This window comes from Molossus molossus, unplaced genomic scaffold (assembly GCF_014108415.1).
Source record: "Molossus molossus isolate mMolMol1 unplaced genomic scaffold, mMolMol1.p scaffold_m16_p_32, whole genome shotgun sequence".
NCBI classification, from domain to species: Eukaryota; Metazoa; Chordata; class Mammalia; order Chiroptera; family Molossidae; genus Molossus; species Molossus molossus.
In genome coordinates this window covers 1,815,472-1,843,377 of record NW_023425369.1, presented here as the reverse complement: position 1 = coordinate 1,843,377, position 27,906 = coordinate 1,815,472, and the positions used below count along the sequence as shown (strand labels likewise).

Below are 27,906 nucleotides of genomic sequence, written 5' to 3'. Positions count from 1 at the left end.
ATTGTGTAAAAATACCACAATTTCTTTCTCCATTCATCTGTCAACAGTTGTTTCTGTATCTTGGCTATTGTGACTAATGCTAATCTTTTGATTTTCTGGCTCCTGAGTGTTCAGAATGGAGCCAAGCCTCTGCCTTGTCTGAGATGAGAGGGGTCTTCTAGGTCACTGAATGGCCCTTTCTGCTCCAGGCCTTGGACCACAACAAACTGCAGAGACAGGAAAAGCCTTCGACAGTGTCTTTTATTAAGCAGGCAAAGCTGCTGCCTATGGAGCAGGATAAGAGGATTCTGGTGAGATCGCCCCTGGCCACAGCCTTGGAAAGTCCTGGGGGAATCAGGACTTCTTAGACTACTTTAACTCAATGTTCCTTGAAAGAGTTGATCATCAATTTCAAATACACTCAGAGGGTAGACAGGGCCTTACAAAACCAGGAGAGGAAAAGCTGACAGAAATGAGCCCAGCCAACGCCTCCCAATACCCTGCCTCTGCATGTATGTGTATGGAGAAGACATGGAGTACATATATGCATGGAAATCAGACTCTAAAAAAGGAAGTGGGAACACGGGTCCCAACGTAACTCACCACATCAGTGGCACTGGGGGAAAAAGTTATATGACCATGTTCTCAGTGAAGTGTATTTTAGAAGATAGATTATTACAACTGTGTGTGTGTGTAGGGCAAAGGGATGAGACAGTGGGTGGGGTCTGGGGTATCTGATGTGTACACATCCAAAGAGAATGTGTGTTCTAAGATTAAGATGTCTAATTTGGAGGAAACGTGGGGCAGTCAGGACTCATGAACAATCACATTCTCCCTTGAAGAAAATGGAAAGCGGCTCCTATCATCTTCCCTTGGGGGCTAAAGATTTAACATTAGGTCTTCATCAGACCCATTTCTAAGAAGAAATTCAAATCTGATGGTTAGTTGGTGATACTGATTCCAGGCAGTGTACTTCTCCCTTCAGTTAGAACAAGAGTTAAGAGAAAACACCAGTGCGTGAAAGACCGCTGGAGGTTGTGGAAAGGGAGCAGGTGAGACGGTGAGGAGGAACCCTGTTACCTACAAATTTAAAAAGAAACTGATCCGAATGCCTACTTTGGCTTCCACAGCAATGGCTGCTCCCAGAGTAAATACTCGTTCCTCTCCCAGAAGAGCGGAGAAAGGAAAGCAATGGATGTGCATTTCGGTGCGAGCTGAGGCAGGCTGGGTGCGGCTGCTCTTTCCCAGGGAAGGCGGGAGGAAGGGCAGAGAGGTCCTCAGCCTGGGCGGCTCCAAGCCAGCTGCGGAGGGGGTCAGTCAGACCCTCGGAGAGTTGTTCTCCTGCCCCATATAACGGATCTGTTCTCTGCGTCTTTCCCTTCAGGCTCTTCCCATCCCATCCACTTACCTGTTTTGCCCAAACCTTAGCAACGGACTGTTTTCCAGGCCTAGAGAACCTGGAAACAAGGTGGCTGTGGAGTTAGGATGAGCCCCACGGTGCCTCTGTCATCCCACCTGTGCCCATCACCTCAGGAAGCACCCTGTGCTCGGAGCCCCGGCCCCCCACATGTCCCATGGATGACATCTTCATATCCTCACAAGATTCCCTCCTACACTTCCGTCCTACCGCTTTGGTTCTGACTCACTTCCTGGCTTGGGGGAGGGGCTGACCCCCGAACCATCCCAATGTCCGGTCAGATTGGTCCTCCCTGCTCCCAACAAACAAGGGCACAGCGACAGGATGGCCCGCTGAGTTAGGGAGCACCACGGGGCTGTGACAAGGCTCCCTGCTGTGTGAGGTAGAGACTGGGCTTTGCCCCTCTCCTGAAGCAACTCTCTGCCTGCCTCGGTGTATTTGGAAGAGGCATCTTTAAAGCTCTGGTGGACTTAGGCCTTCTCATCTGACCTCAGGAATGACACCTCCCTGGCCTCCATGCCCCTCCCTGCTTGCCTCGAGGCTATTTCCTCCAGGGGACATGACCCTGCCCAGTGCGCACGCAGGCTGCCTTGGGCCCCTCACTTCCTCTCCTCTCTTCTGCCCGTCTGATAGACATCTCTGTCCTCCTGAGGGCCCGCATGGAGCGCTGAATCCTGGTCACCCTTTGGGGTTCCGCTCAGCTCTCTCCTTCTCAGGAAGCCCCTCCCGACCAGCCTGGCTTCCAGGCACCTTGAGCATGTTTGCTTTTGCCCTCTGGCACTTGGTACTGCTGCCTTGTGTATAGTGCAGCAGAAAGGTGTGTGAGCTGTGGAGCCAGACTCCCAGGTTCCACACCTGCCTCTACCACTTGCTAGCCATTTGTAGCCCAGAGCAGGCTGCTTTGTTCCTCTGTGCCCGGTCCCCAGATGTAGACGAGGCACCCTGCGGTACCTGCTTCCTGGGGTTGCAGGGAGGACCAATGAGATCAATGTGAACAAGTGTTGAGAAAAGTGCCTGCACATGGCGCGCAACCAATACACGTTTCTTCTGCCTGTCTTTCCAAGGGTGCCCGAGTCCTTCAAGGGCATGGAACCTGTCTTGGTGCCCAAACACAGAAGCTACCCAACAAATATGAGATGCATCACTTTTGCTGAATAGGCTAAAGGCCCACATAATAGTGTTATGTGAGGCTTGGGTTCTTTCCTATATCCTTGGGCCTTGGAGAAGGCAACTTAGTATTATATTACAGATAGGGCAACAGACCCAGAGAAACACACACACACTCACACACCATGCAAGGGTTTGTCCAAGGTGTCTATGTTAGCAGAATTCCCAAAAGCACAGGCATGAAGGGGTCTAGTCCGTATGCTAAGCCCCTTAGACTATCCTATCTTTAGCTTTATTCTGTCAAGCATCCCCTTTCTGCATCTGACCCATGGTAGCAACATTCATATTCATTTCATTCTTTTTATATAAGTTTTCCCTCCTTCCACACTCCTAAGACTGGTCTGGTCCAGTTCACCTGGACAAATACCGGTGCGTTCCATCCTGGCTGGACTATTCTCAGCATCTCTCCGTCTCTCCCCTTCTCGGCCTGCGTGAGTGGACTCCTGCTCTGCAGAGGCAGGGTCTCTGGACTCTAAGAAGCCGTGAAAGGCGGACAAGTTGTGCTGCCCAATGCTACCGTCTTCCCCTGGCTGCGAAAACAACTCTGTGAAATGTTGTTTGCTTGTCCTGCAGTGTCCGGGGGGCATGGGCCAGCTCTTCCCCTGCCCAAAGGGCTGTTTCACACAGATTACGGGACCTGGCACAGCAGCCCTGCTGGTTATCACCGGCTGCAGGGACCCGGACCTGGGCAGAGGCCCCTGACCTGCGCCCGCTCTGTCTCTGGGCCTCGGCTCTCCAGGAGGCACAGCAGCTTGCTCTGAGCTCTCGGAGGCCATGTGTGAGGGGAGCCGGTGCCCACTGGTTCCCAGGCCAGGGCTGGATATCGACATTTGCTCCTCTACAGAATCTGATCTTTCCAGTCTTCCCGGGAATCCCTTCTTGCCGTATATCTGGGATTTACTTAGGTGTCAGGCTTGACTTTAGGGCATGTTGCAGCTATCCCTAGGCTGCCTGAACTCCGACACTGCTGGCAGACAGAGAGGAAACTCCGCGGGTGCGTGCTGCCCCTGGACGTCCACGCAGGTGCGTGCTGCCCCCGGACGTCCACGCAGGGCCTGCTCAGTGCGAACCAGGGCCCTGTGGTCTGGCCCCAGGTTTTGTGACTTAGCACAGCTTTTACAGGAGTGCTGCTGGGGTTCCATGTGAGGCGGAGAGAAAAAGGAACTGCGTTTCTCTCACATCCACCCACAAGGCTGACATCCTCCCACCACAGCTCATGGAATCAAACAAGTGAGCACAGCTGCTTCGGGTGGAGGTCGCCCTGGGTGCAGACTGTCCTACCTGACAGGGTCTCAGAGGCTGACAAGCTGTCCTTCAGATCCTCCTCGGGCAAAGCTTCTTAAAAGGACTCCATCCGCTGCCCCATTTAAGTCGGTGTTGGCTACAAAGAGCTACAAATCTCCCCTAAAACTCCCCGGTTTGTAAAGACAACTCCACGTGGATGAGCAACTAACATCTGAAGGCAGATGAGATGATCATGAATGGCTAACTTCTCACACACACACACATTTACCAACATACACAGTACAAAACAAAGCTTGATGGTCTGATTTCAACTCTCCTCTCCACGATCACCCATCTCCTCCCCGCCAAGATGAACAGCAAGGGCGGCAGCACAGAATGGGACTGGAAGTAAGTAAGTAAGTGCCGGGTGGGCCATGCCCTCCCGGATGGAAAGGACTTTCCTAGCTTACCTGCGTGGGTCATGGACTTCCACGGAAAACTTCTTCTCTCTGAAATACAGGTTTTCCAACTGTCTCCACTGGAATATCTGGACAGAAAACAATGCAGTTTAAAATCAGGCGAGCGTGGTTCAGGGCGGCCGCCTTCCTCTCTGCTGCTGAACTCGAGCCGGCAGTTTCCTTATCAAAGCAGAGACTGTACAGTTGTTTGTGCCTCCTGGGCCTCTTCACACACACACACACACACACACACACACACACACACACACGCACGCCCCCCTCACTCTCCAGTTCAAAACCTGGTAGCGTGGGTGTGGATTTTCCTGCAGGTTCCTGAACGGGAACAAAACAAGCTCTTTTCAAGTTGTTGCCGGCTGCTTTGCCTTTGTTGAGTTGTCCAAGACGGTTCCCAGCTCTGCACTTTTCCCTCCAAGGAGAGGGGCGGGCGCAGAGAGGAGGCAGGCTGGCGGGAGGGAGCAGGCGAGCCAGCGGGCTCAGCAGGCTGCAGTAGCCATCTGCGGGAGGGCTGCCCCGCTTCCTCCCTCCAGTGCTGAAATGGGAAGGCGCTCAAATTCCCAGCCTCCCATCAGGACTCCACTTCCTGCCCACTAATGTGTAAGAGCTCGGACTCACCCTGGTGATTAGGCAGCGCAGGAAGCCTCCCTGAGAAGGGGGGGGCTGCCTTGACCTTATTTTGGGCTAGGCTACTCGAGATAACAATATGAGCCTGTCAAGCCCATGCTTCTTTCTGCGGCACAAAGAAAGCCAAGAGTCTGCTGCAGCCACCACGGGCTGGCGCGGGGAGGGGCGAGGAGGGGAACTGAGGCCCTTCTGAAAAGTGGGCAGTAAAAAGAGCTCCTGACAGGGCCCCCCTCAGGCCCTGGTGGGCAGCCTTCCTTCCAAGAGAGAACCCCTTAAAGAAGAGGCCGATGCAGTGACTGGGAGCGATTAAGGCTGCAGCACTGCGATGGGGTGGGAGGTGCCTTTCGCAGGATGAAAAAGAAAGTTACTTAACCCTCTGGGAAATGTTTGCAAAGGTTAAAGTTACACACGCATTATTTATATTTATATTTGATGCACAATGCATCCCTTCTACATACTTAGAATTTGAGTTTATTTTGCTCACAGAAAGGTAAAGCAGGAACCCTGTTCTTGTCCTCTTCCCCAAGGCTCCTCCCAGAGGGCATACGCTTGAAGGGTGTCATCCTAGACCCAGAGTCCTGTCATCTGGGATTCCTGGCCCTCTCTGACTTGCTCATGTTTCTCCTTAGCGATGTGAGGGCAGTGTCCCTGTGGCCCCTCAACCCCACCCTCTTGGCCCAGGACACTTAGCCAGGGCTTGGCCAGAGGACTCCACCCCTGTCAAAGGGCTGGAATAAAGACAGTTTCTAGAATGGCTGCATTCTTTTCTCTTCACAACCTGCTGGGCAGAATCTGATGATCATTCTGTCTGCATGAGGAGGAGGAGGACCCCTCCTCTCCCGTGTCACAGAGCCAGCTCCGTGGTCCACAGCTCCAAGTCCACGGCACTCTGAAGCCAAAGGAAGCTATCATTTCCTCCTCCGTCAGGGGCGATTCCAAGTGGGTGGAGAGAAGTTTCAAGGAAAGCAAGTGACCCGAAGCCCTGCACTGGCTCAGACAGCTTTGTGTCGGGTCACAGATGAAATGCCGCCTCAGGACAGTCTGCATGACTCAAGTGCTGGGACTGCATCTTGAGCTCCTAGCTGATGCCATCACGCTAAACCCCTCCGTGGAAACCCCCTCCACTTCCTCTCTGACCCTGCTGTTTAGATATTTATAGATGGTCCACTGGAACTTAGTCACAGCCAGAAAAGCCCAGAACCACCGGATTCCCTAACGCTACCCTCAGAACCTGGCAGTAGCACACATCCAAAGGGGCCGGTACACAGGCTCTGGGGTCTGACTGCATCGTACCGGATCCAGCTCTCCTACATCCAAGTTGTTTGCTCTTAGGCAAGGGACAGCACTTTCTTTGGCCTCCGTTTTCCCATCTGTGAAATGGCACTAATGTTCCCTCCCAGGTACATCACAGCAGCCACAGACCTGCTCAGTGTTGCACAGAGGAGGTGCTCAATGAACTTAGGTCTTATCATGCTTCCTGATTGTTCTGACTTCTCTCAAATCCTGGGAAATAAAGAATAAACTCAGAACCAAACTTATTCTTTTATTAAATTTTTTTTTTGAAAGCTGGGAATATTTTACTACGTTAATCGTTCGATAGCCCTTCTCCTATTCCTCGGCCACTCACAGATGGTGTCGTTTTTTCCTGGGTTCTATGGTTTCTTTCTGTATGTTTCCAACTGCTCTGGTCCCCTGGTTAGTGGACACCAAAGAGACCAACACGAGGCTCCAACCCAGCTTCTGTCAAGCGCTCACACAGGGGTTTAAGAAAATACAATCTGATTATTCGCATGTTGGAGCCCTCTAAGGAAGCATACAGAATTACTCCCTGCCCCCTCTCTTTCCCCTTCCTTCTGAGGAAGAGGGTGGAGGGAAGAAGGCTGGTCCCTGAGGGGGACCCTCGGGGCCCTGTGCTGCAGCCACCTTGGCCAGGACCACCGTCATAGACCCGAGGGCCCATGCTCAGAAGGGCCTGGCTGGGTTATGGCTCTGTTGCTACCATGTTGAAATTCTCTGTGAGTCTGGATCGAGGGCCCTGCGTTTTCATGTTGTACCCACAAACCATGTCCCTGGTCCCCATCTTTGGTCCTGGCTGGTTCTGGTGCTGGAGGTGCTTTCCTGGGGTAAGCAGCATTGGGGGTGAGGTGCCCACCCTGTGTCTGCCGGCTCCTCTCCATCAGGAGGACAGAAAGGACACCTGGGCCTTTTATGTGGAGCCCCTGTGCCTGGAGAAGAGCCCCAGCCAACACTCAGGCTAGCGCCCTGGCAGCTCCCCGCACCCCGTGCGAAGAGAACGAGCAGGCCCTCCCCTGCGGTGCTCCCATCCGGGTGGTGGGGGAGCCTGCCCCTGCCTGTAGCCCAAAGCAAACCACCTGGCTGCGCGGTGGGCCTTCGACCTGCCACCACCACTGCCGCTGGAACTCCGTCCCCCGGCACTGCACCCTGGCCACCTGGCTCTGGCCTCTCCCTAGACAAGTGGTTCTCGGCCTTCTTAATGCCACGACCTTTAATACCGTTCCCCGTGTGGTGGTGATCCCCAACCATTAAATTTTCATTGCTACTTCATGACTAATTTTGCTACTGTTATGTCTTAGGTGACCCCTGTGAAAGGGTCATTCGACCCCCAGATTGAGAACCGCTGCCCTGGGATGACGTCTATGAACATGTTCTAACTGGGGCAGAACCATAGCTTTCCCTCATGTCTGCTCTAAGCAGGGGTTCAAAACATTTTTTTTTTTTTGAAAATGTAATACTGAGAAGAGAGGTGGGAGCCAGGAGACTGAACGGACAGTTTTTCAAGACAGGATTGCACCGGGACACGAGCGGCGTCCCCAGAGCCGAAGAGCAGATGCACACGTGGCCACACGGGCTGACCCTTCCTCCTCACTCAGGGTGCAGGCCGACAGAGGGATACAAAGGAAGCAGGATGCAGCTGTGCCCCGAGGGGCTGGCCACCAGATGTCACCCCTGGCTGCGCATGTCTGCCCCTGGGCCCCACTCAGAGGCTCTGCCTGCTGAACCCTCCATGCGGCTGGTAGGGTGAAAACGAGCAAACAGGCAGAGGACACCTGACCTCGCCTCCCTCTGAACGGGCCATGCTGGGCTCCAGATGTGCTAGTTCGGGGCAGCTGCTGATCATCTGTGTCACATCAGGAGAGCCCTCCAGACTCGGGCAGCTTCTCAGCTCTGCAGCCAGGTAACTCTTAGAGTTCCATGTGCTTTGCGACCCCAAATAAAGACCCCTCAGACACACACAGTGATCGATATGACAGCTCCCTTAGGAGCTGGTGTAACTCCTATGGCCAATTATGCCCAAGCAGCTAATTAGAAGCTTAAATTCATGGGTCTATCAATAATCAAAGGATTTATAAATTAACACCTATTAAATCAAGACCATTCTAATACACTTCATCAGGGCATCTTTAAATGATCTATAAACACCCTTTCTTTGATCTTTCAGCATCCCCGAGTGAGTGGGAAATTTTCTTTCCGGGGAAAGTGAGGCCTTGAGAAACCGCCTAAGGCCACACAGCAAGTCGGTGAAAGAACCAGAAATAGGAGTCCGGGGCACCTGGCCCATTACTCTAACCTCGAACTATGTTCCTTTCCACACAGGCCCACTAATTAGTGGGGAGAGCTCTTACTCACTAATGGCTGGTTAACTTTATGAGTGGAATGATTTTTACAAATGAGCAGCAGTGTGACTGTAAGTAGGAAATAGAAAACCCAATCTTTTTACTCCCATACGGTGGTTCTTCTTCCCTTTTGTGCTACACATGATATTATTTCCTTCTCTTCTTAGAGACCTGGATTCCTCTGGTTGTCTACTCAGAGATGCCTTAGTATTCAGTAGCTTTCAACCAAGGACGAACAGCAAAAATCGTGATTAGGAACAGCCTTCATAATTTGGGCCTGTCATGGTTAAAGGCAGAGGACAACTTCTGAAGCGGTTCCATGGAGACGGTGTTTGTCACCGCCACTGGGCCCGTGACTGGTACTAGACATCGCATGGTAGTTTTGAACCCAGACTTTTAATTCCCAAGGGACCACAGATCTCCCATGTCCCCTGTTTGGGACTCAGTGTCCTAATGCCTAAAATAAGAGATGGAAACATTTACCCACGAAAAGCGAACAGAAGTGGCTAATAAATACCATCTTCAGCCTGAGTGCAACGGCGCATGTCAACAGTCACAGGCAGGACCCGGTCACTGGATCCCATCAGCTGGGCTGCTGGGTTCCCACATCCTGTGTACGGCTGGTGGTCAGGCAGGAAAGGGCTCATGTTCCCTCCCACCACCCCCAGGGACAGGGAAGGGGCCTTGACTCCCTGAGACTTCCTCCCTGAAAGTGTTTACGGAGCACCAGGACAGCATGTAGGGGGCGGGCGAGCTCACAGAATGAGGCGGAAATAAGGGCTTGAGAGCAAGCTCGCTCCAGTGGCTCTGAGTCTTGACCAGGACTTCAGGGAGTCTTGTCTCCCTCCTGCCCTTGAGGCTGAATCACCAAGTCTCTTAATGACCTCTCTCTGAGTAACTTCCTGCTCCTCCTGAAGGATCCATTATACAGAATGCCAGCAACCATCTGGTCCAGACTCCTCCTTCCACAGATAAGAAAGCCCCGTGGAGAGAGGTTAAAGGACCAGCTGAGGTTAAATGCGTAACTGATGCTGGGACCCAGTCTTAGGACTTCTGTCCTGGGCTCTTCTAGCACACCAGGAAGGCCCGACAATGGGCGAGAACAAATCTGTTTCAAGCTGATGATTAAGTAAACAATCACTTCTTCAAAGGCCCTTGGCAGTCTACACGATGCCAAATGTTTTCCAAACACCAGCAAGGAGTTGTCTTCTAAGAAGAATTAGCTTCATGGCCAGGAATAGTCTCCAGGCTCAGAAGGAAACATACATACAAAGAAACTTACTTCTTTATTTTACTTAAGGGCTATCGATCACTTATCTCTAGGTATATTTATACCTTCAGTAAATAAAAATGAGTTGCCACACACCTTGAGGGTAGGACAAAAGGCAGAGTGGATGGAGTTGAATTAAAATGAAAGTGCACCTCAGAACCAAGCCTGTGTGCTCAGAGAATATTATCAGGTGAGCCTGACAAGTTTCTGCTATTAAGGGAGAACCAATTATAAGGAACAACAGGAGCATGTACATGTTTTCAGTGGGTTAGCACCATATGTCAAAAGGTGTTTTATACCCGTTGCACAGGCATGCAATGCATTTTACTTTTATGCTTAAAGAATTAAGAAGCAAGGCCCTGGAGTTCTAGGCAATATCTAATGCCCTGTCTTCGTTCCAACCACTCGAGCAGGGGCGTCTACTTGGATTGGCCTATGCTATAGGAGAAGAAAGGACAAGATGCCTAAAGCATAGTTATACCATAAGGAGCTGACAATCCAAATCTATGTGGGAAGATGCAACATCCACAAAGCAGATGGTATTCACAATGTAGTAATAACTTAACATCATCTGTAGTTAACTGGAGAAATGGAAATATATCCTATGCTCATGGTCTGGAAGAACTAACATTGTTAAAATGCCAATGTTTCCTGAAATAGTCTGCAGAGTCAATGTAATCCCTGTCAAAATCCCAAAAGCAGCCCTGACCAATTTGACTCAGTTACAGCATCGGTCCTCAGACTAAAGGGTCTCAGGTTCGATTCCTGGTCAAAGGCATGTGCCTGGGTTGCAGGTTTGATCCCCGGCCCTGGTCAGGGTTGTGCGGGAGGCAGTCAATCATTGTGTTTCTCTCACTCTCTCTCCTTCCCTCCTTCCCTCATTCCCTTCCACTCTATCTAAAAAAAAATTTTTTTTTTTTTTGCATTTATCTTCAAATAGAGCGGGAGGGAGAGAGAGAGGAAGAGAGAGAGAAACATCGACGTGAGAGAGACACATCGAGTGGTTGCCACCCAAACGACCCCAATCAGGGCCGGGGACAAACTGCAACCGAGGTACATGCCCTTAGCGGGAACCGAACTCAGGTCTCTCTGGTCCGCGGGCCGACGCTCTAACCGCTGAGCCAAACCGGCCAGGGCTCTATCTAAAAATTAATGGAGCCTTGCTGGTGTGTCTCAGTGGCAGAGCATCAACCCATAAACCAAGAGGTTGTTAGTTCGATTCTTGATCAGGGCACATGCCCAGGTTGTGGGCCCAGTCCCCAGTGGGGGGCATGTAGAAGGGGGCCGATCAATGTTCTCTCTCATTGATGTTTCTCTCTCTCCCTCCCCCTTCCTCTCTCTAAAATCAATGAAGAAAAAAAATTAATGAAAAAGAATCCTTGGGTGAGAATTAAAATAAATAAATAAAAATAAAATCCCAAGAGCATTTTTCACAGAAATAAAACAAAAAGTACTAAAATTTGTACAGAACCACAAAAGACCCCAAATAACAAAAGTAATCCTGAGATTAAAAAAAAACAAAGCCAGAGGTATCATGCTCCCCAACTTCAAACTATACTACAAAGCTATAATAATCAAAGCAATATGGTACTGATTGACAGATAAACAGACACACAGCCCAAGGGAATAGAATTGAGAGGCCAGAAATAAACCCATACTTATAAGAACAAATAATTCATGACAAAGGAGCCAAGGACATACAATGGAGAAAAGAAAGTCTGTTCAATAAGTGGTGCTGGAAAACTAAACAGCCACATGCAAAAGAATGAAACTAGCCCTGGCTGGATTGGCTCAGTGGTTAGAGCGTCGGTCTGCGGTCCAGAGTCCCGGGTTTGGTTCCTGCTGAGGGCATGTACCTCGGTTGCAGTTTGTCCCCAGCCCTGGTTGGTCGTGCGGGTGGCAGCCACTCATTGTGTCCCTTTCATGTCGATGTTTCTCTCTCTCTTTTCCTCTCTCTCCCCCCCCACTCTATCTGAACAAAAAATGGAAAAATGTTCTCGGGTATGGATTAAAAAAAAAAAAAAAGAATGAAACTAGACATGACCTGACACCATACACAAAAATCAATTCAGAATGAATTAAAGACTTGATGCAAGACCTTAAACTATAAAATAAACATAAGAGAACATGGGTGCTAAACTCCTGGACATCAGTCTTAGTGATGTTTTTGTGGATTTGACTCCAATGATGAAGAAACAAAAACAAAAATAAACAAATGGGAATACAAACTAAAAAGCATCTGTACAGCAAAGAAAACCATCAACAAAACAAAAAGGCAACATACCAAATGGGAGAAGATATTTGAAAATCATACATCCCATAGGAAGTTAGCATCCAAAATACATCAAGAACTCATACAACTCAACAACAAAACAAACAACCTGAGTTAAAAATGGGCAGAGGACTTGAATAGACATTTTCCCCAAAGAAGACATACATGTGGCCAACAAGCACCTGAAAAGATGTTCAGCATCACTACTTATTAGGAAAATGGAAATCAAAACCACAATACAATATTGCCTCATACCTGTTAGAATGGCTATCATCAAAAAGACAAGGAGTAAGTGTTTGGAGAAGTGGAGAAAAGGGAACCCTTGTGCACTGTTGGTGGGACTATAAATTGGTGTGGCCAATATAGAAAACAATATAAAGATTCTTCCCCAAATTAAACTAGAACCACCCTATGATCCAGCTAGTCCACTTCTGGGTATTTATCTGAAAAATGCAAAAACACTAATTTGAAAAGATACATGCACCCCTAGGATCACTGCAGCATTACTTATAATCGTTAAGATGCAGAAACAACCTGAGTGTCTAACAAGGGATGAAAGAATAAAGAAGATATGGTATGCACACACACACAGGAATACTACTCAGCTATAAAAAAGATGAAGTCTTGCCATTTGAGACACATGGATGGACTTTGAGGGTATTATGCTAAGTAAAATAAGTCAGATGCAGAAAGACAAGTAGCTTATGTTCTTACTCATATCTGGAATAAAAAACAAAATGAAAACAAACTCAGATGTAGATAACAGATAGGTGATTATCAGAGAGGAAGGGGGTGGGAGGAGGGTAAAATGGGTAAAAAGGGTCAAATGTATGGTGATGGATGGAAACTACCCTTGGTGGTGAGCATACTAGTGTATACACTGTAGCACATTTACAATGTTGTATACCTAAAACTTATATAATGTTATAAACCAGTGTAACCTCAATTTACAAAAGAAAAATAAATCAGCAATAGTTTCTGTATCAGGCTTTTAAAAATCTATAGTTGCCACACCCCCTTGTTGAGATATGCCCCATGCTTTTGTCTCTGGTATAAATATTCATTCATCAGTTATTCTGGTTTTGGTTTATCACTTTTAGGAGTGACAATGCTGGTTTGGAAGTCAAGAGGCCTCAGCAATAGTCCTGACATTTTAAGTTCCTCAGCATCTCAGCTTCCTTTTCTGCAAAAGGAGTATGTGGATGGGGTCAGCACCGTAAGTCCCCAAATGTCACACTGCTTCTCTTTGGAATTTACAAAGCAAGTAGCTTGCCTTAGGACATTTCCTTCTTATGGGAGACAATATAGACGAGTACTGATTAAAAGCATTCAAAGTTTTCACTGTCTACCACTTAGAGGTTGTATATCGTTAGCAATATAATTTGTGTCTTAGTCTTCCCATCTTTGAAATGCTACTAGTAATAAGTTTTATTTTCATAGGGCTGTTGTATCAATGTATTAACACATATAAAGTGCGTAAAAAGGCAGCCACTTTATTTATTTTTTTATTATTGAGTTAGCAATCAATAAATACTGGCTATTACTAGGTTCTTTCCCTTCCATCATTTACATGCCAGTATTACTCTTAAGGTTAAACATTAAAGTTCTGAATACTTTGAACATGTACCAGCCCAAAGTATAGGTTTGAGTAATTTTCTTTAAAAGATGGCTAATATGGTGCCATGAGCATTAAAAGGAAATGTTTTCTGTTACCCTGGCCAGTGTGGCTCAGTGGGTTGAGCATTCACCCATGCACCAAAAGGTTGCCAGTTCAATCCCCAGTCAGGACACATGCCGGGGTTACAAGCAGGATACCCAGTAGAAAGTGTGCAGAAAGCAGCCTATTGATGTTTCTCTTTCTCCTTCCCTCTCCCTTCCTCTCTGTCTACAAATCAATAATATACATATATATGTGTGTGTGTGTGTGTGTATGTGTGTATTTTTTTTTTCCCTTTATTGATTTTGCAGAGAGAGATGAGAGGGAAAGATAGAAACATTGATGAGAGAGAACACTGATTGGCTGCCTCCTGCATGACCTCCACTGGAGACCGGGCCCACAACCTGGACATACACCCTGACTGGGAATCAAACCGGCGACCTCTTGGTGCATGGGTCAATGCTCAACCACTGAACCACACCAGCCAGACTCAATAAAACTATTTTTAAAATGTTTTCTGGCCCTGGCCAGCTTGGCTCAGCAGTTAGAGCATCAGCCCATGGATCAGAGAGTCCCGGGTTCGGTTCCCATTAAGGGCACGTACCTTGGTTGCAGTTTGTTCTCGGTCCCGGTTGGGGTTGTATGGGTGACAACCAGTTGATGTGTCTCTCTCATATCGATGTTTTGCTCTCGCTCTCTCTCTCCCTCCCTCCTGCTCCATCTGAAGATAAATGCAAAAATGTCCTCAGATGAGGATAAAAAAAAAATGTTTTGTGTTAAATGGATTTGCTACAATACAAGCTTAAGGCTAACGCAGGTTATCAATCATTCCTTTTGAGCTGGAATTTGCTGAATTGTCTTTGGGCTTCTTGGTCCCAGTTCTCATTCAACCAGTTCCTGGGTCCATTGCAATTCTGTACTGAGTCCGTTCTGGCCATTTTCCTGCTCTACCTTCTAATCTCAAAACCTTCACCCTGAGAAGAAAGTACCCCATTGTAGTGCCCATTATAGGCTATACTGGGAACCAAATCAGGCCCTCCAACACAAGCTAACTATATTCAGAGGTAATTCATTCACTTACAAAGTGCCAATGAGTTTGCCCCGATGGTGTGGCTCAGTGGTTGAGCATCAACTCATGTACCAAGAGGTCGATGGTTTGATTTCCAGTCAGTGCACATGCCCAGGTTGTGGGTCCGATCCCCAGTGGGGGGCATGCAGGAGGCAGTCAATCGATGTTCTCTCTCATCCATGTTTCTATCTCTCTCTCTCTCTCTCCCTTCCTCTCTCTCTAAAATCAATAAAGAAAAAAACAAAGTGCCAATGAGTTTGCCCTTCCTTACCTGCGTTAAAAGAGGACTCCTGGCATCTATTACCTTCTGAGAGGGCCGCAACCTCAGCAAAGAAAACAATGGCTAATTTTTCTCCACAGCCTGGCCTAATGGGATCAAGATGTCCCTCTGGCCGGCTGCCTCCTCCTCACTGTCGGAGGACACAAGCTCTAAATTGATTGGGTTGATTCAGTGACAGATACCCAGAGCATCAGGCCTTGACCCTTTCATGGATGGCTTCTTTTTATCCCATCAAAAACCTTTTAGCTTTGGCTTGATGAGTCATTACTACCAGAGGAAAAAGAGCAAGAGGGTCTGCAACTACTTAACAGGCCGAGAGAGAAGCAGGCCATTTTATTTCTCCCCAATGGACTCAGTTTCCGTTTCTTTTTCTCTGGGGAGGGCTTCTCTCTCTGATGTTATTCTATGTACGTTGGCCCTTCTGTGGAGAGATGCACCATAAAGTGTTGGCAAACACGAAAGGTTTAAAGAGAAGCTTTAAGTATTTTTCCTTTCCTGTCCTCGGCCTACTCTTGTCATTTCTACCCTCCTCAGAGTGGCCGCTGGGTTGTGATGAGGGTCAGTGTTGGAACCAACAAGGCGGCCACTCAGCATCACCCCCTGGGCCTAGCTCCGGGCCTTCTAGCAGTGAGCACTGTGGCCCAGGTGTGCGGCTTACCCTCTCTGGGCTCGGGCTTTCCCTCAGAAATACTGCAGGACCAATTACACCTGCTATGACTTATGTCAATGAGAGGCACATCTGACACCTGAATTATGATGGGCCGTTTCACCTGCACGACAAAGGTTTCTCTCATTTTGGCTGCTGTAAGTTTTTTGTTGTTGTTGTTTTGACTCCTTTAGGAGGTTGACTTTGAGGAAAGCATATGTTTTTATTTTGGGGGGTATGTTGACAATTGTCAGTCCTCTAATGTTTGGCAGCTCTGTCCAGAGGTATGGCATCCCCCGATCTCCCTGGTGGAGGCATCTGACTCCACGGAAGACAGAGACAGAATGGAGAATGGGTTGGCTACCAGCTCCTATGTAGAAACAAAGGGATATACTCATGACTGCAACCTGCATAAACAAGCTAAGAAAAAAAAGATGAAATGATAATGCTCTACCCTAATGATATCCGTGTGAAACATGGCTAAAAGAAATCAGCAAACCACAAGACTCTTGGCGAGTCATGTTTAAGATCCGCTTGTCTGCATTTAAAACAGCCAGTACCACAGGAGCTGGCCCAGCTCGCGGGAGGGTGGGTCTGCAGGTGTGGTTTCTGTGGGCACCTGAGGAGGCAGACTGCCTGCTGCCAGAGACCTCAGGAGGGAGCTCCGGCCTCTCCAGGCTGGAGAGTGTGTCAGGGAGCGCGAAGGCCGAGTGGGCACCGAGCCAGGGCTGGCAGCTTGCTTTTCAAGTCAGGCTGCTGCCAAAACCCCTGTGGTCTTGACAGCTGCTCTGCGGGGGTGGCTGTCACCAGCAGAGAGGGGGCCCAGGGCCCGCCCCACTTCAGCCCGGATTTTCTGCTGGGCGGGCTGGAGGGATGAACAGGCCATCTCTGCAGCTGGGGCCCTGGCTGGATTTGGTGATTTCTCTCTCAGGATCCTCTTGCTGGACCAATTGTGTATCTGCTCCACCATTTTTCCTTCCCAGAAAGGACAGAGATAAGGACATGTCTTCTAACAGTGAGACTTGTACCTCTAGCATCTCTGTCTTTTCAGGAGAGCTGCTCCTATTCAAAGCTCTGCTTTGCTCCTGTTTCCCTAGAGGAATTCTGACGTGGGCAGGTCACCTGGGGAACTGTGGGTCTGGGGAAGGTGGTAAGATCAGGTGGAACTGGAGCCCTCTATACTCTCCAGCCTGCCCTAAACCATTTTCTTTCCACCAGAGTTGTCCTAACCCCAATCCGGGCTAGTTCCCTAGATATTTATATATGTCCCTCTGTCAAAGCAATTATTATCCCGTGTTATAATTCTCTATTTTACTCAAACGTCTTCTCTGTCGCACTTGGTACCTTGGAAGTATTTTCCTGGCAGCTGGCCCAATACCTGGGGCATATGAGGCACTCAATAATTATCTGTTGAGTGAATGAATGAGTGAAGAGCTTTATTAGGTAGGGATTATGGCAACTGAAGTTCCAGAGGTTAAGTCACTTTCTCAAAGTCACACAGATGATAAACTCCCAGGATATGAGGAACTGTCAATGGTTGAGCCTAGACATCTTGTTAAAAATATAACCTGCAAGGGATGTGGCGAGAGGGAAGCGGCTGTGAGTGCCAGCTCGGGCCCAACCCTGGAACCGGAGCCTTTCCTCCTTCCGGTAGCTCTGTCTGCACTACACTGGGCTACAAGTGAACGGGGGAAGTGTCCAGTCTCGGGGCTCACGCGCTCAAGCTGGAGTCCTAGTCCTGACCTGGAGGGACTCCGCACCACCCACTCCACCTGGAAACTGCCGCGGCCCCTCCCTGGCCCCTGCAGGTGCTGGTCCTGGGGCCCAGGACGCTGGGGGCCAGGGCCTGCTCACACTGCCACCTTTCTGGCTGTGCTGGGCTTTGGGGTTACATAGGTTCACACTTTCAGGAAGGTCAGTTCAGCCTGAGTTTCCCCTTTGACTCATGCTGATTAAAAAAAACACCTCAAAGAGCTTGCTAAATATCACACAGCTCAGCAGAAACAACTGAGATCTCCCACGACCACGCGAAGCTTACAAGATTCAACAGGCAGCGGTTTCCAGCCTAACAGCTCCTGCTTCTAAGAAACACACGGCGGCCAGAGTAACCAAAACTGTTCGACGGCCCGACATACTTTGGCAATTTGCTCTCAATGTTGTTACTATCAGTTCTTTGGGTCCGTTTATTTAAGAGACAAAAGATAAAATCGAGGGACAGTCCATACAGACTGGTAGGGAACTCTGTACATATTTTTTTATTTTCTCACCCACAATCTAAGCTGTGAGAAGCTCTCATGCCTCCCTCCTCCCTTCCTCTCGCTTACAATGTCTCGCTCTCAAACTCTTCCTTGTAGGAGCTTTACTAATTATCCATTTCAGTAAGGTCACCACCACACGCACACACACACACACACGAAGACGTCCTCAAAATTGGCAGCGGGTCACAACAGCTGTTAGATATTCTGCCCTGACTGCTTTTATTCATTTAACAACTACTTATTGAGTATCGACCATGTGTCAGGCTCTGCTAGGCAGCAAGCATGCAACAGTAGACAAATGTGTCTATGTTTTGCCCTGGCCGGTTTGGCTCAGAGGTTAGAACGTCGGCCTGCAGTCCAGAGAGACCTGGGTTCAGTTCCCGCTAAGGGCACGTACCTCAGTTGCAGTTTGTCCCCGGCCCTGGTTTGTCATGTAGGTGGCAGCCACTCGATGTGTCCCTTTCACATTGATGTTTCTCTCTCTCGCTCTTCCTCTCTCTCCCTCCCACTCTATCTGAACAAAAAAATAGAAAAATGTCCTCGGGTGAGGATAAAAAAAAAAATGTCTATGTTTTTGTGAGGGAAGAGGTAGGTAAGAAAACTACACAGGAAGAAGTCAGAGGAAGAGAGGTTCCAAGGACAAGTGCTGTCAGGGAGGTGTCTGGGAAGGCCACCCTGAAGCCACAGCCGAGTCACTAGCAGAAGGAACAGGGCACCGGGAGCACTGTGCCAGTGCAGGAAGTGCTGCAGCAAACATCAGAGGACAGTGGAATAGTACTCAGCCATGAAAAGGAAGTTCTGATTGTTGCTACAACATGCAGGAACCTTGAAAACATATTCCAAATGAAACAAGCCAGATACAAAGGCCACAGAGTATGTTTTCATCTGTACGAAAGGTCTGGAATAGGCAAGTCCAGAGAGACAGAAAAGTGGTTTGTGGGTGCTGAGGGCTTGGGGAGACACACGAAGAGACCAGGAGCTGCCTTTGGCCTTGCCACTGTTTGGATAGGTAAACCCTAGCCTGGATAAATCATGACTTATATGACACTTTTCCGTTCAAACTCAATAAAATGAATTACTTACAAGGACCCAACAGTCCAGGACAACAACCGTGAATCCCCTGTGACGCCCCTTCTTCACAAGAGGCCGCCTCCCCAAATAACCCCTCCTCAACTTGTTGGACGGTTCTACCAGGTGCTGACCTCGGACCTCTGTGGGGGGCTCTGCCGATGACAGCTGTCTTCCCCCGCCTGAAGGCTCAGGGCCGCCATGGCTGAGGCACCTCGGAAGGGGTCCTCCTCTCTGCGTGACCCTGCAGTCTTTCATCGAGTCAGCTGGCCAGAAATCTGCCCAACAACCCATTGCATGTGGCTTTTCAAACCCCACAGCCACAAGCATCGACTCAGTGACGTACTGGAAGCTACACATGTGCGCACGATCGGGGACAAAACGCACTCAGCTGTGACTGCTCGTGCCCCTCACAGGCAGGGCTGGGATTGGTTTCCCATCAAATGTGAGGCTTGCAGAGAGTAGCATCTGTGCCCTCTGGCTCTGCGGCCTCCTAAAAGACGCGGGAGCACTCATCACAGGACGCTGAGTTGCTCAGGGCTGGGGTGGAAGCCCACGGCCACATTTGATGCCAATATGCAGCTTCCGGAATGGTGACAAGGACTGGTGAGGAGGCTGCAACCCCACCCAGCACCAGAAACAGCTGCGGGTGGTGCCAAGCAGAACGGGGCGGGCAGGGGCTCTGGGCTCTCCCTGGGTGTTGGCTCAGCAGAGCTCTGCCCCGAATTGTGCTGTCTGTGGGTAAAGACACCACTGCACACCAGAGTCACGGATTATGAAAACGGAAGCCCTGCCTGAGACCTCGAGGTGATCAGTCTCCTCGGGGTGAGCAGTGAGCTGCCCATGCAGTGGGAGCGGGAAGCGAAAACGGCCAAGAGCGAGGCAGCCAGGTCGCCATGCTGGTGTGACAGGCCACTGTGGCTCGGGCTGCCCGTGGCAGCTGTGCTTGCTCGGAGACTGTGCACTTAATAACCAGGCCACAGCCTCGTCCACGCTCAAAGTGTCCCACTTTGGACACAAACACCCTATGGTCACAAAAAGACAAATACTATACAATGCCATTTACATGAAGTTCCTAGAGTTGTCAAATTCATGGAAACAAAGTAGCATGGCGGTTGCCAGGGGCTGGGGGAGGGAAAACGAGTTGTTTACTGGGGACAGAGTTTAAATTTCGCAAGAGGAAAAAATCCTGGAGACTATCTGCACTGCAACTGAGTGTCGTTAATACTACTACACTGGACACGTCGAGATGGTCCTGACGGTAAATCTTATAGTATGCGTCTTTTATCACAATTACAATTTTTATTTTAATCCTCCCCCAAGAATATTTCTCCATTTATTTTCAGATAGAGTGGAAAGGGGGAAGAGAGAGAGAAATATCAACATGAGAGAGACACATCAATTGGTTGCCTCCTGCACAACCTTGACCAGGGCCGGGGCGAACCGCAACCGAGGTACGTGCCCTTGACCGGAATCGAACCCGCAACTCTTTGGTCCAAGGACCAGTGCTCTAAACACTGAGAAAAACTGGTTAGGGCCACAATTACAATTTTTTAAAAATTTAGAACCTTATGGTTTAGATGACTCTGGAACTCCTAACCCTCAACTGGGGTGTAAAACATTTAGGAAGACAGAAGCTGAGGGAAGATTTTCAGAGGTGCTGTGAGCTAGCCCCTCTCCGCAAGAGGGGGATGAATGCCTTTGCAAACCCTGTAAGACAATAAATTAGGATTACCTAGAGAACTTGACCATCATCTCCTGCGGTTAAGGGACACCTAAGACTGCTGCCTGACTCCTGTCTAAGGAGTCGAATCTAGCTAGTGTCAGATGAGCTGAAGGAGAGGGGGACCCTACCTGGGAGAGGGGCATAGTGTACCTTCAAATCAAGTTGGAGCTTTGCCTCGTACAAAAAACTGGGCACTCTAATTTCTTAATAAAATTGATTTTGCTACTTACAGGGACTGTGTGGGACTCTGTGTTACCTGGGAGTGGTCCAAAAAGGCACAGGTGTGGCTGCATTTTTATCTAGGGAAAAAACACCCGGCGTGAGATCCAAGCATTTTGCCTTTGGAGTCCCAGGAGCTCAGTGTTCCTGTCAGACTAGCAAAGTCTTTGGTTTTTAAGTCAGAAAAATCAACTCTATCCATAAGTTACTTGGTTCATGGGGTTTTTTTGCAGTGGGTGGGGCTCCTGGAAGCCCCTCTGCAGAGCGCTGGCATCCAACAATACTGCTGGGTTTTGATTTGCTTCTTCAAATAACATCCAAGGTCGGGGGGGCTCCCGGAGCGGTGGGACTCTGCTGCTGCGATGATTTAGAAGCTGGTCCATCTCAGGGGGCTGCTGGCCTGTCTGGCTGGGTGTTTGTTTGCATGTTATAAATATCAAATGCTGTGTGTGACCCCGGCAGCCCTCACAATCCGCGGGGCTGTTTATATGGCCATTTGGCATTGACACAGGGGCTGCTCCTGTAGGGAGGACACGTCTGAGACAGGCCCTGCAGAGGGGAATGGATGAGCCCCAGGAGATCTCACACCCACACAGGGGACACAAGTGTCAGTCTGGGGAAGGGAGAAAAATGATGTTGGGTCATCTCGTCAGATCCAGATCCAGCTTTGGCTGAACAGGAGAACAAAGACAGACCTACTTGGAAATTAGCATTTTTCTCTCTTTACCCCTTTCTTCTGGGAACATGTTTTGTATTCTCTCTCTCTCTCTCTCTCTCTCTCTCTCTCTTTGTGTGTGTGGTATGTGCCCCTAGCGGGAACTGAACCCGGGACTCTATGGTCCGTAGGCTGACACTCAACCGCTGAGCCAAACTGGTCAGGGCTGTATTCTCCCTTTTACTCATCAGTCCTTCCTGGCTGTACAGTGAGCTCGTCCCTCACTGCCTTCCTCTGGCTTGTTTCTAGTTTCAAGACTTTCTCAGCCTCAAGACTCCTGATCATCGACATCGACTGCCTTGTTGATGAGGAGACTGAGGCCCAGGGAGATGACCCGTCTTGCAGAAGTGGAGCTAGAACTGAACTTTCTCGACTCCCAGGGAAGACACTTTGCCACTGCAATGAATAGGGTACCTGTGGTGGGGGCAGGGACACAGCCCCCAAAGGGTTGTGCCAAAACCCTGCACAGGGCCAGCCTGTCGCCAGCACGGGTACTGTGGGGACACCTTCAACAAGACGACAAGAAGAAAGCAAGTGGGGGCCTTGGAAGTTTGGCCTACTTAGCACCAGGCTCCAAAACGGCCTCCGCACGAACCTGTGGGAACTGAGGGACCCTCGGCTCCCAGATCCAATGACCAAGAAAAAACTAACCCTCTTAACAAAGAGACGTCGTTTGCTCTTTGCAGAGATTCCACCTCTCCTGTTCAGTGCAGAGAGACTGTCATGCCATTTGCTCTGTCAAGGGCAAGAGCACTTGAATCCTGGGAACAGGAAACTCGTTGAGATGTAAATGAAGTCGAGACGAAGCAAATTAGACTATATCTCGTGTCTTAGAGCCTCCATTTCATAAGCACCAAAGAGAGGCCACAAAAGAGTTAAACAAGTTGTTCATCACAGCTTCATTGAAGACACCAAAAGTGAGTTAATGGCATCGGAATCCCTCTTTGGTTGAGACTTGAGGTTTACTTTGGGCCTTTGGGCGGATACAGGGACCACCGGCTTACAGAATGAACATCTTTTGTTTTTGAAGGTGTAACTGTGCTAGAAAAGGATTTGATTTTAGCAGACTAAAATACCTTCTGACAATTAAATAACAGCGTCAAATCACCCAGAAGGTTCCTTGTTACCTATAAAATCACCTAGAAAGTTCCTTGTTACCTGTAAAATCACCTAGAAAGTTCCTGTTACCTGTCTGTAGAGAGTGGTCCTCTCACTTTGTAGCCTATACCCGAATCACCTTGAGGGCTCATGAAAACACAGACTGCCGAGCCCCATCCATTCTCCAAGTTGCTGAGTCCGAGCCTCAGGCGGGGACTCGGAGTTTCTAATTCTAACACGTTGCCGGGGGACGTAGACGGGCGGGTGCTGGGGCGCAGTCTGAGTACCCCGCTGTGAGAAGTCTGGCTGCACCGACCTGCCTCTCCATGCAGGGATGAAGGACTCCTCTCTCCAGCAATCGCCATCTTGCCCAAGGTCGCGACCTTTTCCCTTAGGGTCACCTATGTCTAAAGACTGCTTGATGCTGAGGATAAGGCTTGGTCCCCAGCCTCACCACAACGGCTCTGAGAGTTGTTCCAAGTTCAGAGCTTCATCCGAGATTCCACAATAGCCCCGCTTCTCTCTGCATGGTCCTGCTTCCTTCCCTGTCCTCGCTGGAAATCCGGTGATAGTAGCTGGATTCCTTCACTGTGAATCCACCTCAGAGCCTGCTTCCCAGGGCGCCCGATGTGCTGCACTCCCAGAACTAAGGATCCCCCCGAGGCCACTCCTGACCCCAGCACCCTTCCCGCTTTGCCTGCCTGTCTGCGTAGAATCAGCGCTAATACTGCACGTTGTAGGTTTACTTTATGTTATCATTTAACCACCTACCCAGCAGGCTGCACGCTCTGGGAGGGCAGGGGCCCGTCTCTCCTGTTCACTGTCACACCTGCAGGGCCCCGAGAAGGACATGGCCGCGGTTGGCACCTGGCCATTCTCATATGGGGACCACTTCACGGGGGAGGATTTCACGCTCAGCACCCTCGGCTGAGGTTTGAAGCTCCAGCTCAGCGCTTTCAGGGGGCTGCAGTTCTCGGGGGGGAGGCTGGATTCCTGGTTCCGAGAGAGAGTTCCGCCACGTCACATCGGTGCCTGGGGAAGTCTGTCTAGTGTCAATGCTTTGGGGAGGCAGGTCAATTTTCTTAGAATACAACTGCTGTTTTCCTTTCTTTCTTGGCGAGTTATTTTCAATGGCAGACTCTCTGTGCCCCCGCCGCACCCCATTCCTCCTCTGGCAGGCAGCTCTGAGCTGTGAGGCAGGTCCCCTTTGTGACCCAGGGCCAGGGCCTGTCACTCACATGCATCGAACCCTTTCCAGGTCTCTCAGCAGAATGAGATCTGAAGGACCGGCAGGAGGCAACCAGAGGAGGCTCTCTGACCCAACCCTGAGAAACAGCAGAGGCTGCGAAACGCTAAAAATGCTGAAGGTGTTAAGTGGCGAGTCTCTTCTTTGGGGTTCACAGGATGTGCTTTCCATGGGGTTACAGATCATGGAATGAGGAAGGCACCCACCCAGGGCCAGGCAAGGTGGAGGACTCAGCAGGCCCAAATGAGCCAAGTGCATCCAAACAGAAGCTGAACACGCAGTCAGCAGTGCACTTAGCGGAGGGCTCAGCACACTGAATAATTCATGGGGCGAACTCAGCTGGGAGTCCATTCACAGTTAATGGAAAATTTCCTGTAAATATTATTTTCTCTTCCTGTCTCATCATCTCAGACAGTTCAAAAATCTTTACTAATCTGGGGGGGTGACGGTAATGCATCAATTCCCTGAGCTACTACTCCTGTATCCAAAATACTCTCAGGAACCAGAGGAAGCCACACGGGCTGCTTGGAGACACGGGCAGACCATTTAGTCTCGTTCCTTCTCCCAGTGTCTCAGAGGGGACCCCACAGTGCTCCTAAGTGTGCATCTAAGTGTCCATAAAAGCGCCCCTAATTGCACATCAAATAAATAAGTAAATGCTGTCTGCCGAATATGTAATAAGGGCCAGTACCGCCATTCCTCTTCCGTGGAGACAGCTCATTAAATATGGGCTGGTGCATGGGCTGCTGCAGCCATAAATGATGCTTTGCAGAAGCTGGATATTCCTTCCAGGGAGGTCACATGCTTCACACCACTTGTGCTTTAATACAGCCTCAGACACAGCCTGCAGGAGGGGCCTTTATTCTAATTCTCTTGGCTCCCCGTTCGAAAGGCATTTCTGCCATCATTTATAATGGCTTCTGATGATTAGATGGCCGGTCTGTTTGAGGAGTGCCAACTACCAGGACACGATTTGGAACTAGTGGGAAGTGAGTCTTACGTGTGGAAGAGGCTAACCTCCCAGCACCTTTAGTCCTGGTGCTGCAAAGAAGGGGCAGACTGTCCCAGGGATGGGAGCTTTTGAACTTTCTCAGGGCCTTGACCTAAGGAGTGCAAGTCCGCCCTTCAAAGGAGAGCCTACGTGATGGATTTCATGTGGTCTTGTTTCTCCCTGCCCACAGGACCGTGGTTCTACAAGAGCTAATCGACAATGCCTCTTCAATATATATCACTAACATCTCACTCAAATGTTCTTAAGGAAGAAAAAGGACAAAGTCCTGCTTGTTCAGACCACTGCCTGAAAGCGATGGGGTAGCCAATCCAAGGCACTGTGGTCACCACGCAGAGGGCATCTTTCTTTCTTTCTTTTTTTTTTTTGATGGTTTGGGTCCCTTTGCTTGGCTGTACATGTAAACTAAAATAAAGCTCATGATTCACTTTAAGTGCCCAAATGCCAATCTGACAACATGTCATTATTCCCTGAAGCCAACAGGACTGGGACGTGTGAAATGAAGGACGTCTTTCTTACGCGGCACTCTGATTTTACGTGCACACATGTGCTAAAATGGAATTTGGCAGCTAGGAGAAAATAGGGTAAAATGATCCACGCAGAGACTAGATATTTTTGCTTGGTCCCTACATCCCTCCTTCCTCCTCTCTCACCTCTGCTTAACCAAGATGACTCAAGAAAAACCGTTAACTGTGGGAAAGGGGAGAGGCGAGCTGAGATAAGCAAAGGGCTATCCCAACGTGCCATGTGGCATTTTAGTAAGCACAAGAGCCAGAAGTGGGGAGACAGGCCGAGCCAGAGGGAAACCATGGTTAGTTAACAAAGAAAAACTGGATTTAGTCAGAGTCGATGGGGTGATATTTAATAGCTTATAAGAAATTCTGCAACCTGTCCTCAGATCCTGTTGGGGTTCTGTCTGATCTTTTTAAAGAACTCATACATGCAGGCGAGGGCCAGTATTCTGAAGCAATTAAATAGATTGCAGCTTTCTTTTTTTAAAGTCCTATTTACTGATTGGCTTTTGCAGGCTGTTCTTCCGCACAAGTAGTTCTTCAACTTCCAAAGTTACCCTTGAGCATCTGGAGGTTCACAAAAGCCAAAACACTGTCTTTGGGTGTTCCCTCGTGCCTGGCAGCTCCCGACGTGTGGCCCGAGGGCAGAGAAGCTGGGTTGATCCTGACAAACATGGGCAGCTGGCGTGCTGGGCTGTACTTCTGCAAGGCGCCCGCTTGTTTATGAGGCCCAGGTAGCACAGAGCTGTGTGGTTGGGAGGGGACCAACGTGTTCTCTCCATTTCACCTGTGAGGCGCCCTGTGCTTGACCCCATCTCTCCCACAGCCACTACGGCTTCAATACGAGAATTAAACAATTCAGGGAAGACTCTGCGACCAGAGTGGCAAACTGCACCCCCAACCAGAGAACTGAAACAAGCTATGGTCCTGCTCATTTCTGGATAGCAATCAGCCACCCACTTTTTAAAATGTTTTTAGTGGGCCACGTGGAGCCACTGGAGTGGATTCTCACAGAAGGCTGCTAAGCTCCCTGGTGTGCTCGCGGTGTGCAGACGCTCCCAGAGCCGTGAGGACCGGGGTACCAGGTACTGGGGTACCGGGGGTGCCTCGAGGCCCACCGCTGCCACTGCCTCTACTTGAATTGTCGGCTTAGTATTGTGGTGCCATGTGACACGGCCTCAGTAAATGGTCCAAGGGTGACAAGGACCCCTGCCCTCGCCGGAGGGCCTCCAGGTGCACAGACTGGGTGTGCTCCCGGGTTCCAGAGCATTGCTGGGGGCGCAAGACAGCTCTGCCTGGCCTGAGAGGGTGTGGCACCCCCTGGAGTGCCATCCCCTGGAGGGGCTGGCCCAGCCTGGAGCCCTGTGTCTCCAAACACCCCAGCTCTCCATGTGGAGGCTCTGCCAGACACACCTGCGGAGCCCGGTGACCCTCCCCAGGCCTCGTATGGGAAGGAAGCCCAGATGGCTGGGTGGTGGTCCTCCCTTCCAGCTACCCGTCAGAATCCGTTGGGAGGTTTTCTAAACATTCAGTGGCCGGGTCAGAGATGGAGTGGAACTGGGGGAGACGGTGGCATCTATACATTCAAAGGGCTTCGTGGGATTTCTGATGTTCAGCTGAAGTTAAGCATCACTGGCCTGGAGCACTGAAGGCAGACTCTGGGCACCCTGTGCGTAGATCGGCACTGGTAGGCGTCGCCGTGTGCAGGTATCTCTCTCTATTCATGGGGGTGGGGAGGGAGCGCATGCTTCCATTCAGGGACTCACAGGTGCCTTATATGTAACAAAGATGGCCTTTTAGGATGATTCTGGGTGAGAGAAGAAGGAAAAGCACCCTGCCTGGTTCTTCTTGCAGCTGTGACTTCTTAACTGTGGCTCTGGTTTAGTCTCTAGTTTTTCCTTTAAGTTTCATCCCAGACCTCAGCAGAGACAGGTACCCCTTGGGCTAATGACATTTAGCCTTCTCTTCCCCTTATGGGCCTTTCAAAGGCCTATTCTTCATTTCCTACCCACACTGTACATTCATTTCTTAAAGAGCATGGTCCCCAAATTGCATAAGGTTCAGGGCCCATGCAAACTGGACCCGCCTCTGTGTCTCACAGGAATGTCACAGTAGGGACCTGAAATCTCACAGCTACTGGTAATGTTTCCGGTGTGCCGGATGCCTCCCCCTTTCTTCTCTGTTTGGTCTCTGGTTCAGTTTTGCATGGGAAATTCTTGATACTCTTGAGCTCCAACTGAATACCCAACTGCCTACTTGTCACAACTACCCAGATGTCCCAGCAAGCCTCACACTCTGGACATCCAAACTGACCTTCCTGCCCCTTCTTTATATCCCAC

General features: G+C 49.7%; 1 protein-coding gene across 3 annotated transcripts in view; it reads right to left on the bottom strand.

The window, feature by feature from the left end:
- FRMD4A (FERM domain containing 4A) overlaps positions 1–27,906 on the bottom strand; it is a 227,492-nt gene that overhangs the window by 67,072 nt on the left and 132,514 nt on the right. For all 3 annotated transcript variants that reach the window (XM_036281184.1, XM_036281185.1, XM_036281186.1), the window contains one exon: positions 4,258–4,334. In XM_036281184.1, coding sequence (XP_036137077.1) covers positions 4,258–4,334 — 77 coding nt within the window. The remainder of the gene's footprint in view (positions 1–4,257; positions 4,335–27,906) is intronic.